Here is a 16585-nt window from a genome sequence, read left to right as displayed (position 1 = left end):
AGTACTCGGCCCCTCCTCTTCATTATCTACATCCTCCCCCTTGGTCAGATTATCCGCCAATACAACCTGGACTTTCACTGTTACGCTGACGACACACAGATTTACCTCAGCACCAAATCCCCTCACAACCCCCCCCCTCACCCACATCGAATCCTGTCTGACTGCAATAAAATCCTGGATGCAACAGAACTTCCTCAAACTCAACAGCAATAAAACTGAACTCCTCCTCATCGGCTCCAAATCCACCCTCAGCAAAACCCCCAACCTGACAGTAACCATTGATGGCACCCCTGTTTTCCTCTCCAGCCAGGCACGCAACCTTGGCGTTATATTTGACCCCACCCTCTCCCTCGAGCCCTACATCCGTCAAGTTGTAAAAACCTAATTTTTCCACCTCCGCAATATTGCCAAACTCCGTCCCTCTCTCAAATGCCCTGCAGCTGAGCGACTCATTCACGCCTTCATCTCCTCCCGCCTTGACTATTGCAACTCACTCCTCTACGGCATCAGCACTACATCCCTCAATAGACTCCAGCGTGTCCAGAACGCAGCCGCCAGACTCCTCACCCACACCAAATCACCCCGGTCCTCAAAGAACTCCACTGGCTCCCCGTTTCACACCGCATCCATTACAAACTCCTGGTCCTCACTTTCAAAGCCCTCCACCATCTGGCCCCCCCCCTACCTCACTGACCTCCTCATCCTCTACCAACCACCCCGGTCCCTCAGATCCACCTTAGCCGGTTTGCTTTCCATCCCCAAGGCCAAACTCCGGAGCTTCGGGGATAGAGCCTTCTCTGTGGCAGCCTCGAAGCTCTGGAACTCCCTCCCCCAAGACCTCCGTGAGTCTGAGTCCCTCACCCTGTTCCAGTCCCGCCTCAAAACCCACCTCTTCAACTCTGTATCCATAAGCCCCCCCCCCTCTCAACCAACTTCCTCCTGACTGCTTTTCTGTTTTGTTTTGTTTCTTTGTTTCTTTTTGGCTTTGTTTTTGTTTTTGTTTTGTTTGTCTACCCTCCCTCCCAAATGTAAAGCGTCTTTGGGTTCAAGAAAAGCGCTATAGAAATAAAATGTATTATTATTATTATCCAGATCTCTCAGGTCTGCAGGAACTGGTCAGCTTTCTGTCCCCAGAGTCAGAACTAAACATGGAGAAGCAGCGTTCAGTTATTATGCTCCAAACATCTGGAACAAACTCCCAGAAACCTGCAACTCTGACTACTTTTAAATCCAGGCTGAAGACTTTTCTTTTTGTCGCTGCTTTTAATTGAAACTGAGCTGTTGTGTTCATCAGTAAAGTGGAACTTATGTGTGAACTATTCATATCTTAAACTGCACTGTAACTTTTTATTCATGTGATTTTTATTCATGTATTTTTTCTTTTAATGTTTCTTTTATTATCTTTTTTTTTAAATGCCTTTGTCTGAATGTCTTTCATTTTTGTAAAGCACCTTGAATTGCCTTGTGTTGAAAGGTGCTATATAAATAAACTTGCCTTGCCTTGCCTTGCCTTACCCCAAGTGAAGGAGTTAACGTATCTCGGGGTCTTGTTCTCGAGTGAGGGAACAATGGAGCGTGAGATGGGCCGGAGAATCGGAGCAGCGGGAGCGGTACTGCAGTCGCTTTACCGCACCGTTGTGACGAAAAGGGAGCTGAGCCAGAAGGCAAAGCTCTCTGTCTACCGGGCCATTTTCGTTCCTACCCTCACCTATGGTCATGAAGGATGGGTCATGACCGAAAGAACGAGATCGCGGATACAAGCGGCCGAGATGGGTTTTCTCCGCAGGGTGGCTGGCGTCTCCCTTAGGGATAAGGTGAGAAGTTCGGTCATCAGGGAGGGACTCGGAGTTGAACCGCTCCTCCTTCGCGTCGAAAGGAGCCAGTTGAGGTGGTTCGGGCACCTAGTTAGGATGCCACCTGGGCGCCTCCCTAGGGAGGTGTTCCAGGCACGTCCAGCTGGGAAGAGACCAAGGGGTAGACCTAGGACCAGGTGGAGGGATTATATCTCTTCACTGACCTGGGGGCGCCTTGGGATCCCCCAGTCAGAGCTGGTTGATGTGGCCAGGGAAAAGAAAGTTTGGGGCTCTCTGCTGGAACTGCTGGAACTGCTACCCCCGCGACCCGACCACGGATAAGCGGGAGAAGATGGATGGATGGTTATTTGCTTAAATTAAAGCTAATTGTAGAAAACATTTGGTTTATCACATTGTCAGGTACATACAGTTAAGATGCATGAAAAAGGGAATCTTAAATGACACAGAAAGTCAACTACCATCACTTTAAATAAGGCCAATACTGTATATCAGTTCTGATCTCTTTTTAAGCCACCAGACTCTATTTACCAAAACGCTCATTTGACCTATAGCAGGACATGTGGATGGTGAATCTTAAATAACCATTTAAAACAGCAAAGTCACACAATAACACCAAACAACTAACCAAACGGTGCAGAGGTAGGCATGTGACCCCCATTATTTTGATTGTGAGGTAAGCCTTTCTTTAAGTTGTACAAAATATGTGTGGCTGTTGCAGTAAGTGCTGTATTGAGCACCTTTGGAATATAACAGCATTTTGAATCCCTAACAAGTTTAATGAATGGCTTTCATTTTAAAAGTTAATGAATTGTATTTTATATTCCTCTGAATGATCAAGTTTGATATTAAACAGTTAAAGGGTTAGGGTTAGCCCTGATGATAATACACTTGATTAATGTGCTTTTTCCCTGATAATGTCTAGAGATTTCTTAACAATATCTAACATTAAACTCAAGGAAGATTTACAAAAATAAAGTCTTAATGGGCGAAGAATCTGGAAATATATTTTTGTTCATAGCCATTTATCAAATAATTGCTATAACTAGGGATACTGACGTTCCACTGAAAATATGAATTACACAAATTGAAGTAATGGATGATATATTATAATGCTTTCAGTTCAGCACAGCAGAATGATATTGCATAATGACTGTTTAAGTGATATTCTCAAAGAAATATATATTTCTGGTACCTCAAAATCATCCATTAAGGCGTTAAAGTTATTTTAAAGTAAGTTGGTATTTGGAAAGGGTTGACAGTGATTGTGAGGATGAGACGTTGAGTGGATATTTTGAGAAGTTTCTATGGATTTTTTAATACTTTCCTATTGTTGCTAACATGAATTCAGGCTTCGACAGTAACCTCCAAAGGCTGTGTGTCCAATACTCAAAGATGCTGGGTGCAGTATCACTGTAAACAGCAGTTTCCCCTGTATGATGTAAGCTCTAACGTGAAAGCAATACTGCATAATATCGATGTACAGAGCAAGCACAGATCATATGTCACCGACCTTTTCAGACACTCACTTTTCTCACGTCTTATTGCCAGGAAGCGACAGACAAGCTCTGTATAAAGCCATTGGACTGTACCGGGGGGGGTCTAATAACAAAAGCAAAAGTTACAATCTTTCGAGGCCGAGATTATAAATCATCTGATTTATGGTGACAACGCCGGGTGGGGAAAGTCCAAACAAGCAAACGCTGAGCCGGGGCTGAGGGAAGCTGTTCACAAGACGCTGTGATGACGGGGAGTAGTGAAGTACTAATACTTCCTTCCTGTACTCACGTAGATTTTTCTGATATCAGTAGTTTACTCCACTACTTATTTTTCTCACAACTTTTTACTCTTAATACAAATACCTGTGCTTTCTACTTCTTACATGTTCCACACAGGCTGGTTACTTTAGTTTGAATCTGTGTTTGGTGGCGTGATTCAACCTAATGTCATGCAGAAAACACGGTCCGTGTATGTATGACAATGACAGTGACTTTTACTTGAGTAAAGACGTAGAGTTAGTACATATAATCAAGAGTATCTGTACTTCTATTTGAGTGAAGGATATGTGTACTCTTTGTGAAGGAAAGACTTAAACTACAGTATCCCTGCACTGAAGACTGCTGATACTCATTCTCCCTCCTTGCTGGAACAACATAGCGTTGTCCTCTATCTGCTAACCCAATTATCTCCCTCCGATAGAGATCACTGTCTGCGCAAACTCATTTAGGATGATAATCTACAACGTTCATAAACAACTGCAGCCGGAAAAGCTAATACAAATTAGATGAAGGGTACTTTTACTACGCTGTGGAGAGTTGACAGTAAAGTAGTACCCCCCTGCTGCGTTGGTTCCCTCCATTAGTGCATCCCCCCGACCTTAGTCCAGACACACGTTCACACACAAGGGACAGGATTAGTAGGCTGTTGTTCTGGGGATGACCCTTGACCTACAAATCCTATTGAAAATGATGGCGCTGTCACACTGTCCCAGATACAACACACACTCCGTACAGGTCAGTGTGTTTGCGACAGTGTTTACAGAGGAAGTGTGTGTCCACAAACTGCCTTTTTTATTTTGTTGTCCATCAAGCATTGGAATATGCTTTTAGCTGAACTTTTTGCACAAAAGTTTCTTGCACTGCAGAATTTTTTTTATTCTATAACCAGTCTTGTCAACAATAACTTGAACTTAATTTAATTTAAAGTTAAAATGGCTTGTAATATTAAAGTTGTACTGATAAATCTGCTGTATTTATATTTGAGTTGATTGTTGAGTGTACCTGCAGGGACTGCAGATGGAAATGAGCTAAAAGCCAAATCTTCCGTAAATGATCTCATTTCTTTTTGAGATTAATGTTCTATGCATGTTCTTTGTTTAATATGACTTAATAACAGTGGTGTAATGTATTAACATTTTACATTTACATTGACCCATACTGCACTTACTCTAAGTACCATTTAGGGTTACTCTCTTCTCCTACACTACATTTTGGTTGCCAATACTTAACTTTTTACTCTACTACATTTATTTAACACTTTACTAGTTACTTTACATAATTTTCAGATTATAAGCTAATACAAATATATATCAATTAACACATAAACTATGATTTATTATCTTAGGTCAGGATATAACGCAATAGTATATGAAGTAATACAATTAGTTCCACCTATACAAGCTTTGATAAACACATTCACGCATCAATAATTGAAATCCAGTAATGTAGTATGAAATATTTGAAAAACAAAGGTCAATGCAATGAATATTTTTTGTGCCTATTTTCTCTTTAGGTCAAGAAGCTGCATGTTCATCAGTCTCCTCTGACCTGCAGAGCCCGTAAGGATGATCTACAGCAGAGGTGATACGTATATGCTGTAATATACAATAGGCTGGAAGATTTTCATTATTTTTAATCCCCCATGAGAGACTTACGCTCAGGGTTATGTTTAAGCCCTATTGTGCCCTGTCTTCCTTATATCACTCCACTCTGTCCACTATATTTATAAATAAATATATATATATATATATATAAATATATATATATATATATATATATATATATATGCCATGATGCATCCACAACACACATGCTTAAATACACACACACAGATCCTGGCCAACTGCTGCGGCAGGTGGCCAGCACCGCTAAGCCCTGCTAGCAATTATCCTCGGTGGGATCCTGTCTCCACGACGACAACAGCCGCCATGATGCGTCTGCGATTAAAGTGACTTCTTTGTTTTCACTGGTGGTGCTTTAAACAGACATTAAAAACTCCTAAAGTGAAGAAGTTTGCCTTTACTGCTATAATTAAGGCTGGGCAATATGTCAGTATGTGCACGATGTGGAATAAAATAACTAATTGCGATTGTTTTTGACTAATATTGCAATTGAATATGGTGGATGGAATGATCGTTTTTTAATCATAATTCTCATTGTAATTGAAAAGCATACTAACGGGGCCCTAGTATGCTCATTTTCAGGATCATAACAATAATGCATTAAGAAAATAGTGCTCTGCTTCCCCTTCCTTGTCTCTTTCATTGCTTTTATGAGCCCCCCCCAAAAAAATATTTTCTGTCAGCTTCTTGCCCTCTCTCCTTTTTATTTCCTCCTCCGCTTATAGAAGTTTCTAAGTTATATTGCCAGCAAGGGGAATAAGGGAAGGGACACACTCAGAGAATACAATTTATTTTGTGTTGGTGAAACATCGAATGAAATGACCCTCCCCATTAAAAGAGCCACAGAGGGGACGAGAGAGGGATATTGCTTTTTCACTTATAACCTTAATCTTTTATTTTGTTGCAGGATTTTCCATCATACAGGAGATTATTGTTACCCTGAGTGAAGGGGGGATGTCTGTGTGTGTAATCTCAAAAAAGTGTACATACATGTGTGTATATGCAAGGGAGTAACATTGTGTTAAAAATTGATAGGGACATATAATAATAATAATAACTTTAATTTATATAGCGCCTTTCATTAACCCAAGGTCGCTTAACAAGAAACATATAAGGACAAGACATAAAGACAGAAAACAGGGGGCAGAAATGGAAGTGTTACATTGCAGGGGGGGGGGGCCGTACAGGCCGTAATTCATTCTGGTCCTCTCACGCACATACATTCTCCTTTTAAATACATATATTTTCACTCTTACACACATACATTCTCCTTTTAAATACATATATTTTCACTCTTACACACATACATTCTCCTTTTAAATACATATATTTTCACTCTTACACACGTATATATTTACATTCACACATTCATACTCAACAATCTGTGCTGTTGTATTTGCTGTAAAGTGTCTCTACTGTAGGCTATTTTTATTATATGTACAGCACTTTGGCTCCACCAAAAATCGTTTATAAATGTGCTATATAAATAAAACTTGATTTGATTTGATACATTCCGCTCTCATATTAGCATATTTCAATGCACATATTCATATATTGTCACTCACATATACCTTTTTCACTCACACATGTACATTTTGTTCTCATATTCATATATTTTAATGCTCATATTTATACATTTTGCTCTCATGCACATTCATTCAATGTTTACATTTAATATTATAAATAATATATGCATGTCTGAAGACAATATATGTATGTAAGAGAAGAATGTATGGGGGTACATACAGTAAGGGGGGGGCGAAACTCGCGGAAGTGATTTGGCTGTAAATATAATAAGCCTGTGTCTAAAATGTACATAACATTAAATGTAAACATTGAATGAGAGCAAAATGTAGAAATATGAGCGTTAAAATATATGAATATGAGAACAAAATGTACATGTGTGAGTGAAAAACTTATAAATGTGTGAGTGACAATATATGAATATGTGCATTGAAATATGATAATATGAGAGCGGAATGTATGAATGTGTGAGTGTAAATATATACGTGTGTGAGTGAAAATGTATGTATGTAAAAGGAGAATGTATGTGAGTGAGAGGACCAGTATGAATTACGGCCTGTAAGGCCGTTCATAGTATACTGTGTGAGTGTGTGTAAGAAGGACAGAGAGCAGGCTGATCACCACAGTAATACCAGGACGAGTTATATTAATATATTATTTTATAATGCAGGTTACGCTTACAGAAGATAGAGTGCAGTGAAATAATAAAATATCAAGTAGAGCTGTTTTTGGCCTGATGAGGTGAATTCAGGTAAAAGCTATTATCCTTTATTGATGTCTGCTATTTAATCTAAACCAATCACAGAGGAGGAGATGTAGATAAAGAGAGGCAGACTGGCTGTAAAATGAATTTACTGTAAGCTTTGAGAGAAATGACGTGGGTTGGGCGACAGAAATCTTACAATATCATTGTTGTGTTCCTTGAAGAGTACTCCATTGATTTAGCATTGCACTTCTATTAGATTTGTGAACTCATTATTTCTTAAAAAGGATCAAAATCGAGTAGCAAAGCCAGAGCTAGTTGACTATTTTAAGCGTCACTATCCTTGTCACTACTGGCGCCTACATTACCCACAATGCAACTCAACAATCAACAGTTCAATGCTGAGATGCAGGTGAGTTGCTAATGTAGCCTTAAGCTAATTGCCTCAGAAGTTGCGAAACAGACCATAGATGTCTAAAAAGCTCACTTTTTCCTCCATATGCCAAATTTGTACGCCTTGTAGTCTTCAGTCCCAATCATCACAAACTTTTGGACATTGCGTAAAGGAAATGTATCAGACTTCCCACAGCTACTTCACATATGCATTTGTACTTCTAAGACCTGTAAGCACAGCTTTTTTCATCTTTAATTGAGGAGCTGTTTTTTGGATTGAGAAGGGAAATTCTGCTATTTGTCAAGCTGGATTTGACCATATTTCTTTTTTATTATAACATTTTACTTATAACTTCTACTGTGCAGAGTTTAGGAGACTCAAGAAAGAACGTCAAACAGGGCAGTGAGCGCATTTGTCTCATAGATTTCCTGCAGGTTTTAAATCAACAGAAATCATATGAATGTCTTCAGGCATTTCCAGGGGACTTCTCTCTGTCTGTATTTTTTAGATTCTGTTACACTGAAGTTTGTTGGAAAGCGAAGAGGCTTCTTTACACTTTCCCAAAAACCTCTATTGAGGAGGAAGTTTCACCAAGTACAAATAAAGGACACACAATGTATAACAAGCAGGGACACATTTCTCTTTAAAATATCACGGAAATATCCAATGCATGATGATGACACATACGAACACTGTCTGTAGCTCCTGTACTTTTGTTCTCTCCTCTCAGGCTGTTTGTTAAGTTCACCTCAGGCTGTCTTAAGCCTGTGCAGCCAATCCCTCTTAGTATCAACTCAGCCAGGGATAAATCTCACTTATAACTATCCTCCCGTTCTACCAACACATCTAAACACTCTCTGATCACTTTCAACTGTGTCCTAATGGGGAAGCAAGCCATGCCATTACATCACTGCACCCTCCCCCACCTCCCTCCCTCCGTCCGTACAGTCACTCTCTCAGTTCCCTGCTTTAATTATGCCCTGCACTGTCCACCCTGCTGAGCCCCAAATCCCCCTCTGAGGGTGTTTTATTCGGAAACTTGGGCGAGCTTTAACCCCAGGGAGGTGCATCAAGGAAGGGATGCTGGGAGTGTGTGGCCCCTTTTTGCCCGGCCTTGATGACCCACTGCTGGGGAGGGCAGGCAGGCCGACGCTGGGCAGGGAGGATGAAGAGTGGCCATAGGCCCAGTCTGGGAAGCAGTGACCTACCAGCTGCCATCTTCCTCCCTTCCTGCTCGCTCCTCTTCCGCTGCTGCGCGGCTCCTCTCCCTTCATGTCTATTTTTAGAGCAGGCTGATTTCTACCTTCTAAAATGGGCATATGTGTTGTGGAACAGGAAGGTGTGTGTGGGTTTTTTGTGTGTGTCTGTGTTAGATATGCAATTGTCGCTGTTGGCCAACTCGTGCAAAATGTTTCAAACACACACACCCCCCTGCTGGTCCGCTCTATAACGTCAAAGTACTGTACATTCCCATACACATGCAACGCGTCACATTTGCATTCAGCTGCTCTCTGTACTCGGGACCCAGGGGAGACGGTTGATTGAAGGTTTCCTTTCAAAACCAAAAAGCGAAAATAACAAACAGCACGAGGAGACCTTTTTGAATTCAGCATTTTCTATATCGACACACTGTTTGTACTTTTGTGGGAACTGTGGTGTGATTTTCATCTTTCTGCTTAGCTAAGCCTGGATCTTCCTCACCTCTCCCTCATCATCAGCTATCCCCCTCTGCACCGCACCGCCTCACCCCCCTCACACCTCCTTACTCCATCATCCTCAACTGCAAGCCGAGACTAGTATCATACTGAGAAACTACAAACTACACTGAAGCCCCTAACTCGACGCTAGTTACAGTAGCATCTTTGTCAGAGAGCCGGGAGCCGTCATGTTGAAAGAAGCCAACATGCTGGCCTTTTTGGCTGAGGAGGAAGGAAGCTGCATTCTCATGGAACGAGAGAGAAAATAGAGTGGGAAAAAAGGATCCCTGTGGAGATGGAGGGACCAACAACGACTGTACACCTGCAGGAACGCTACGGTACACCTCAACATCAAAACCAGCAAAGAGTGAATACTTTTTTGAAAACACACTGGAAGAAAGGATGGGGGGAATATTTAGCATCTTCTGCAGTATGTCTCAAGTCTTATTAAGGATGAGCAGCTCTGCGCATTGGGTGATGCAGTTTCTCTTTCTTTCTATTTTTTATTCCAGTGCCCCGACTTTCCCTTGACTTGTGGGATTGCTGAATGAGTGAATGTAAATGTACACCAATTAGAAAAGAAACAGGCTTTCCTGTAAAGCTGCCAAATCCGGGGGCAAGAAGAAGAGGAGATAAAATGCTGCTTGCCTGAAAATAAATGATCTGTGTACCAATAACTCTCCACTCATACTCCGTCTGCGGGTCCAAAGAAAGGCGGAGGAGATGTAGTTCATTCCCTGCTGAAGTTTCCTCTACTACCTTATACTTCTACTGCAAATGTTGTACTTTGAATCCATTTACATTTATTTGACATAATTAGTTTGGACTTTCATATTTTTCATAAAACCCAGATAATGAAATACCATTTACTGTAATGGATAAAGACCTGGCATTATAACAAGTAATTAAAGTGAGCTACACATTTAACAGCTGCAAAATCCAAATGATGAAAACATGAATAGATGACTAATTATATCAAGTGATATCAAATATATGTCTTCTTTTTAAATATGACCATTCTACATTTCAAGTACTTTTAGATGTTGGTACTTCAAGTATATAATGTATGAGCATGCTTATACTTTTTTACTTTAGTGAAAACATCGATATACATTAGTACTTCTACTTCTAACAGAGTATTTCTACACAGGTTTCAACTTTTACTTAAGTAAAACATCAAGAGTACTTCTTCCACATCTGGCGATTATTAACCTAAAATAAGATTTGTATGTAGATATATGCTAAAATCTGGATTATAGCCTGCCTGAAAAGCAGTTTTTTGCTCAATAGCAGAATAATAGTCAAATAATGATCTGACAGTATTAAACCTGCACATTTCTCTCATTATGTAGGAATTTGAGTTTGACTCCCTTCTTAAGTAAACTTCCATCTTGCAGCTTCTTTACTCTCTAAATCCCCTGCTGGCGCACTAGGGGGCCTGCTGCAATCCCCAGAGCCACGGATGACCTGAGAAGAACCAGAATATTCCACTGTATAGACCCCGTCCAATTTAAAAGTGCTGACTAAGACCAGCGTCTTTCCTGTCCCACCACCCTCCCATCAGCCCACTCTGGATCCTTGGTATGGACCTGGCCAACCCTTGTAAGGAAGCCCATTAAGGAACCCATCAATATTTCATCATTGCTCACTCAGAAACATAGTTATAGAAGTTTCCAGGCCGGGGCCATTAGGGGGCAGACGTCAATACGTTATGGCAGCGAGCATCTCTCTTCTCCCCACTTTTACTCCCTCCTTGTCCGTCTCCCGTCTCAAGACAAAGTCACCGGAGAGCTCTCTCAAGACGTCAGTGGTTTCCGCTAGCTCTACATTAAACACATCATTAACCATTAGGTATCCAAGAGCACAATATCCCTTCCTGCTGCTGTCAAACGACAAACACCAGTCTCAGGGAGAGGAGGGGGGAGTGTGTTAAGCTGATTTAAGGTAACAAAACCCCAGTCACACAGAATACAAACAGCTAATTAACAGCATGACACGGTGTGTACAATGTGAGGCTTTAAACACTCTGCACAAACACTTGTGAGATCTTGAGTCATGGCTGTTGGTCTGACACCTCCAACACTGTCCAACTGAGAGAGTGGACAGTCGGCGATTATCATGAGGAAAAACTTGCTGTCTCAAACACACACACCCACACACACACACACACACACACACACACACACACACACACACACACACACACACACACACACACACACACACACACACACACACACACACACACACACACACACACACACACACACACACACACACACACACACACACACACACACACACACACACACACAGACATTGTGAATCAAACCTCAGATATAAAACTTTTCCTCTGCAGTCTTCTTAGGATTATAATGATTTTATAACCCTTGTTTCAAATTATTACACTTACATTATCCGGGATGGGAACTACCCCCCAGGCTAAAGTGTGTTAAATATTGCTGTAGCAGACATTTTAACGAGTTTTCCTCCAGCTCACCCTTCACTGTCCTTGGAACTAAAAAGGTCCCGCTATATATGCATTTTACCAGAGGAAATGGTGGGTCCTCTAGAAGCCCAAACAAACCGGATCCCAGGTCCATACTAATGTAAACAACACCTCAGCAGCTCCTGCCGAGTCATTGCACTTATGTCATCCCTTTTAACTCCCTATAGCTTTCATAGTGTGAATCCTGGTCTGACTTTTATTAGACCCTTTTTTCTGTCGTTACTGCCTGTGTGACCTTGTAAAATTATATTTATTTTACTTTAAAACTCTTATATTTCCAATGCACACCAGCCATTGTTTTCTGAAAGTAAAGAGCACTTCAAATATACATCTCTTTACATTTTTGTCATTTATAAAGTTGTTTTTGCTTTTATTCTCAGATTGTAATTGAAGACCAATCAGTGTTTGTCTGAAAGTGTTAAGCCCCTTTTCACACTTTCAAATATGTATTTATATCAATTTTAGTCATTATTAAAGTTCATACTTATTGACTTTTTACTCTTAGATCTTTAATAAAGACCAACCAATTCAATTCCAATTCAATTCAAAGATTGTAATGTCACGCAATGTCTGTCTGAAATGTGGAGCAGCTCTTTACACTTTCAGATATGTATTTCTCGACACTACCGTTATCAAAAAGTTGTTAAATGCAGTAAAAGTCCAGATTTTGAACTCACCAGAGTGCAGAACCTCTCGGGTGGGTTTCCACAAGTTATTCCTGGCGGATCCACTTTGATCCGCATGTGGTCTTTCATGGAGGCGGTTTTCGGCTGGCACGCGTACTGCTCCCACACCGGGCCCTCATCCGTGCTCACCAGGGACTTGCACAGTTCGTACTGGCCCAGCGTGGAGGCTAAGCAGTGCAGCAGCAGCAGAAACACGGCCTGGAGGAGCATGGCAGGTCAGGGGGGGTGGTGATTGGAGCCGGGTCCGGCGCAGGGTGAGGGGGCCACGGAGCTCAGAGAAGGGGTGACGCGCATGGAGCGGAGATCATAAGGAAATAATGGACATCCCCACCGCCATGCTGCTGTACTGAGAGTGAAACGCTGGATGTAAATGCACACAACTCTCCTCCAGGGTTTTAGATTCCCCTAAATGTCAGGAGGACACTGGATCTTTTTCTGTAACTCAGTGTCTCTTCTCAGATATTGACGGTCCCAAACTGCCGAGGGAGGGACGCTTCCTTGTTTCTGATGGGTGGAGAGGCGGATAATGTTACAGAGCTTAATCTCGGCATACACTTTAACCATAGTGTTGCAGGGGAGTTGGGTGGGAGTTGTTAACGCGGGTCCATGCCCTCAGAGAGCGGAGTCCCGCGGGGAAAGAGTGGCGCTGCTCCGGGTGGATGATGCTGCGTCTTCAGGTATATCCATTGGAGGTTTTGCACCGGCCGTGCTCCTCTGATTATCCTGGGGGCAAAATGAGGACAAATGTGATAAGAAGTTAGTCTCAGGGGTGTAGCTTCATCAATTCAGCACTTCCGGAGTCCTGCTGTAAATGCAAGGATATATTTTTCAAAGCTCAGCTGGAGATGAAATGTATCATGCATGGCTTTTTCTCTTTTGCATGAATAAAGGTTTAATGACATGTATTTAAAATATATATGCGGATGGGTGGGATAAGATCTAATTTAGTAGCATAATTAATTCCTTGAGTATAATCTAGAAATGTGTGGTATTTAGTTTGACAGTGAAAGAAAAACAGATTATAAAAGGAGAACTTTTAAGTGAATGTGTGGTAGGCCTAAATTGGGCACGTTTGGTTTAACCTGCCTCCTGACTGCGGTGCATTGGCATATTAAAAATAAAGATTTGCACAGACACTAAAAGGCTCCGTATCCTGAGGATAACCTTGTGCGTAAAAACACGTGCTGCTGCCGGGTGCCGCCATGCGCGTGCCACAGTTGTAATTGTTCACACCTCCACAATGCTGGAGATGGACTGTCAACTGTTTGTTTTTAAAGCAAAGAGATGCTTTCAAGGCAATGTACTTAAAATGTGTGAACATTTGCAAAAAGGAGGGACAATTATACAAACAACTTTTTTTTCTTGGATCAGGTGCTATTTTCATGGGAACATTTATTTTAGATCCTAATCAGTATTCTGTGTTACTTAAATCTACAGTTTTTAAAGTAATAATTAACTGTCAGATAAATAAACTGCACCAGAAGTAAATATTGCCGAATTTGGCCACTTTATCTTATTCAATACATATGGTTGACATATTTTGCAGCGTGCCCTCGTTGATAATAGATAATCTAACGGTCACTATCCCAACAACGCTGTGCATCCTCACTTAGTTCAGTTGTCAAGTGAAGTCTCCAAAGCTATTTCCCGCACTGTCAGTGTTGTAGGGGTGTGTCAGATCCTCCAGGAGTGCAGCATCCCCTCACACTACGCATCTATTGTATACCCCACATTAAAGCGTGTAATCCGCGTGAGGGAAAGAGTGTACATTGCGATTAAAGTCCCCTCACCACTCCGGTTATGCTGGAGTGGCCCGGATATAACTCAGAACAGCTCCTCGGTGCACACTTCAAAGAGCTTGATCAAAATGCATCGACGTTTTTTTTTTATCATAACAGATAAAGCACTTACTTCTAAAATGCATCCGCGAAACAGGTCAGCACTTTGTACGTGCACGTCCCCCTTCTTTGGGTACAAAAAAGAGATGCCCCGATGGTCCAGTGTTCGGTCCCCGCCGCGGTGCTCACTGTGCTCCGGGTTTCCTCGTGCCCCGGCTCGCTGTTTGTTTGCCGGATACTTTTTATCGCACCGTGGAAGGCTGCGCCCGGTAGATCGGTGTCCTAGATCTAGGAACGTCTGTGAAAAGGAGAACTGAAATCCAGCGTGAAGGAGTACCAAAAGTATAGAATATTGACTTTGAGGAAAGGCTTGTGCCCGCCCTTCTTCCCCCCTCTCCTCCTCCTCTTCCCACTTTACAAGCTCGGGTTTACCCGGGATGCTCAAGGGCAGAAAGAGAGGAGAAAAAAAAGGCTTTATGGAAAATATCACCCTCCTCCTCCTCCTCTCTCTCTCCCCTCCCTTTCCTCTCTATCTCTCTATCTCTCTCACTCTCTGTTAATGCCCAGGCTAAATCCTTTTACCATCACTTTCAATCACTATCTGAGCTTATATCTGCTCCAGTCCTGCTGCCTGAACCGGGTGGTGCAACTTCCCCTCTTCGCTCCAAACTGTTCCCCAGGTCCGGTGCACATTATTTTGCTTAAAGCACCAGCGGTTAATGTAGGCCTACTCCAGGTGTGTACACAAAAAGTACTGTGTACACACTGTTTTCTTGGAGGGTGAACTCACAGATGTCCCTGCCCTAAAAATGTCATTTCTCTGGCACTCCTTACGGGACTTGTCCTCAGTGACCTTATCTTTTGTATTATTTATCTCCTCACTGCCACTAAAACTCCAACATAACATCTTAAATATATTAAAATGTGCTTTGGTTTCTTCCTCCTGCAGCACATGTAATATTAATTATTTATATAGGGTTATTATAGCCTACAGTTAAGACCAGGTATAGACCAGGTTAAGGTGTAGTGCAGAAAATGGGTCTTTAGCGCTCAAACAGAGGACGCCTCGTACAATAACACACATTAATCTCCCCCCCCCCCCACACACACACAGACACAGAGCTGACACTGACCAGATCAGTTCCAGTTGTTTGTTGTTGTTCTCCATGTTAATTCAGTGATTTCTAACCCAGCAGTGCAGCTAAGATGGTTATGTGCGTCTTGATGTTCCTTTAAAGGGAAACTTCGCTGATTTTACGCATGTAGTTCAGTAGACTCGTGAAAAGGGTTACTTCTCAAACTGTAAAATATTAAGGGACCTTGGAAAAAGTTAGAAAAATATATAATAAGTGTTATATCAGTCTTGGACCTAGTTATATAAGTAACCTGTTATTTAATTACAGTTTCCATAGTAAAGAGGTCCATCATCTCTTTGCTAATTATTACCAAATGTATTCACGTTAAGTGAACTGACGCCAAGGTCAGAGGAAGGGCAAAGAGGCCCTGCTCAGCTGTAACTGCAGTTCTATGTGGTCCCTACTGACCGCCAGAGGCGGTGCTTTAGCACTGTATATGTCCATCGTGCGCATGCGCAACTCGAGTACCAATAACAACAAAGTCACCTGTGACCCACGTGACACCGGCTATATCAGCCGGTGTCGTCAGAGGATCTGTTCCTTTCATCTTCTCGCTGCGCGAGAGTACCGTGGCTACATTCTTGTAGCCTACAGCGTTCAAGTTTGAACGTTTGATCTGAGGGATTGCTCTGCATGCAGCTGGCCGCGTGCAACTTCGTGATTCAGTCGGAGCCGCGGGTCGTTGACTCGTCTTCCAGGAGCTGTGGCCGGCTGTGCAGAGCCTCGACGGACAGGTTTGTGTCAACTTTGTTGGTGATGGCTGTGTCCCCGCACCCTCTCCCAGCTAAGTTGTCCTGATTGCTTTCTTGTTTATCGTTTGGCTTAGACTTTCTGGTGACGACAGTGTTCCCGCTTCCTCTCCCATAAAGTTGCCCTTATTGTGCTCT

At 42.1% G+C, this 16585-nt stretch overlaps 1 protein-coding gene across 1 annotated transcript in view; it reads right to left on the bottom strand.

Annotated features, from left to right (window-relative positions):
* The window catches only part of LOC117533107 (netrin-G2), an 86164-nt gene extending 71171 nt beyond the window's left edge, over positions 1 to 14993 (bottom strand). Inside the window, exons 1-2 of the mRNA XM_034196740.1 lie at positions 14636 to 14993; positions 12716 to 13447 (exon numbers count right to left, since the gene is read on the bottom strand). Of these exons, the coding sequence (XP_034052631.1) occupies positions 12716 to 12934 (219 nt within the window). The 5' untranslated portion in view covers positions 12935 to 13447; positions 14636 to 14993. The remainder of the gene's footprint in view (positions 1 to 12715; positions 13448 to 14635) is intronic.
* Positions 14994 to 16585: the final 1592 nt, after the last annotated feature.

This window comes from Gymnodraco acuticeps, unplaced genomic scaffold (genome assembly GCF_902827175.1).
Source record: "Gymnodraco acuticeps unplaced genomic scaffold, fGymAcu1.1, whole genome shotgun sequence".
NCBI classification, from domain to species: Eukaryota; Metazoa; Chordata; class Actinopteri; order Perciformes; family Bathydraconidae; genus Gymnodraco; species Gymnodraco acuticeps.
The sequence above is the reverse complement of the archived record's forward strand: the minus strand, read 5'-3'. Positions and strand labels throughout refer to the sequence as shown.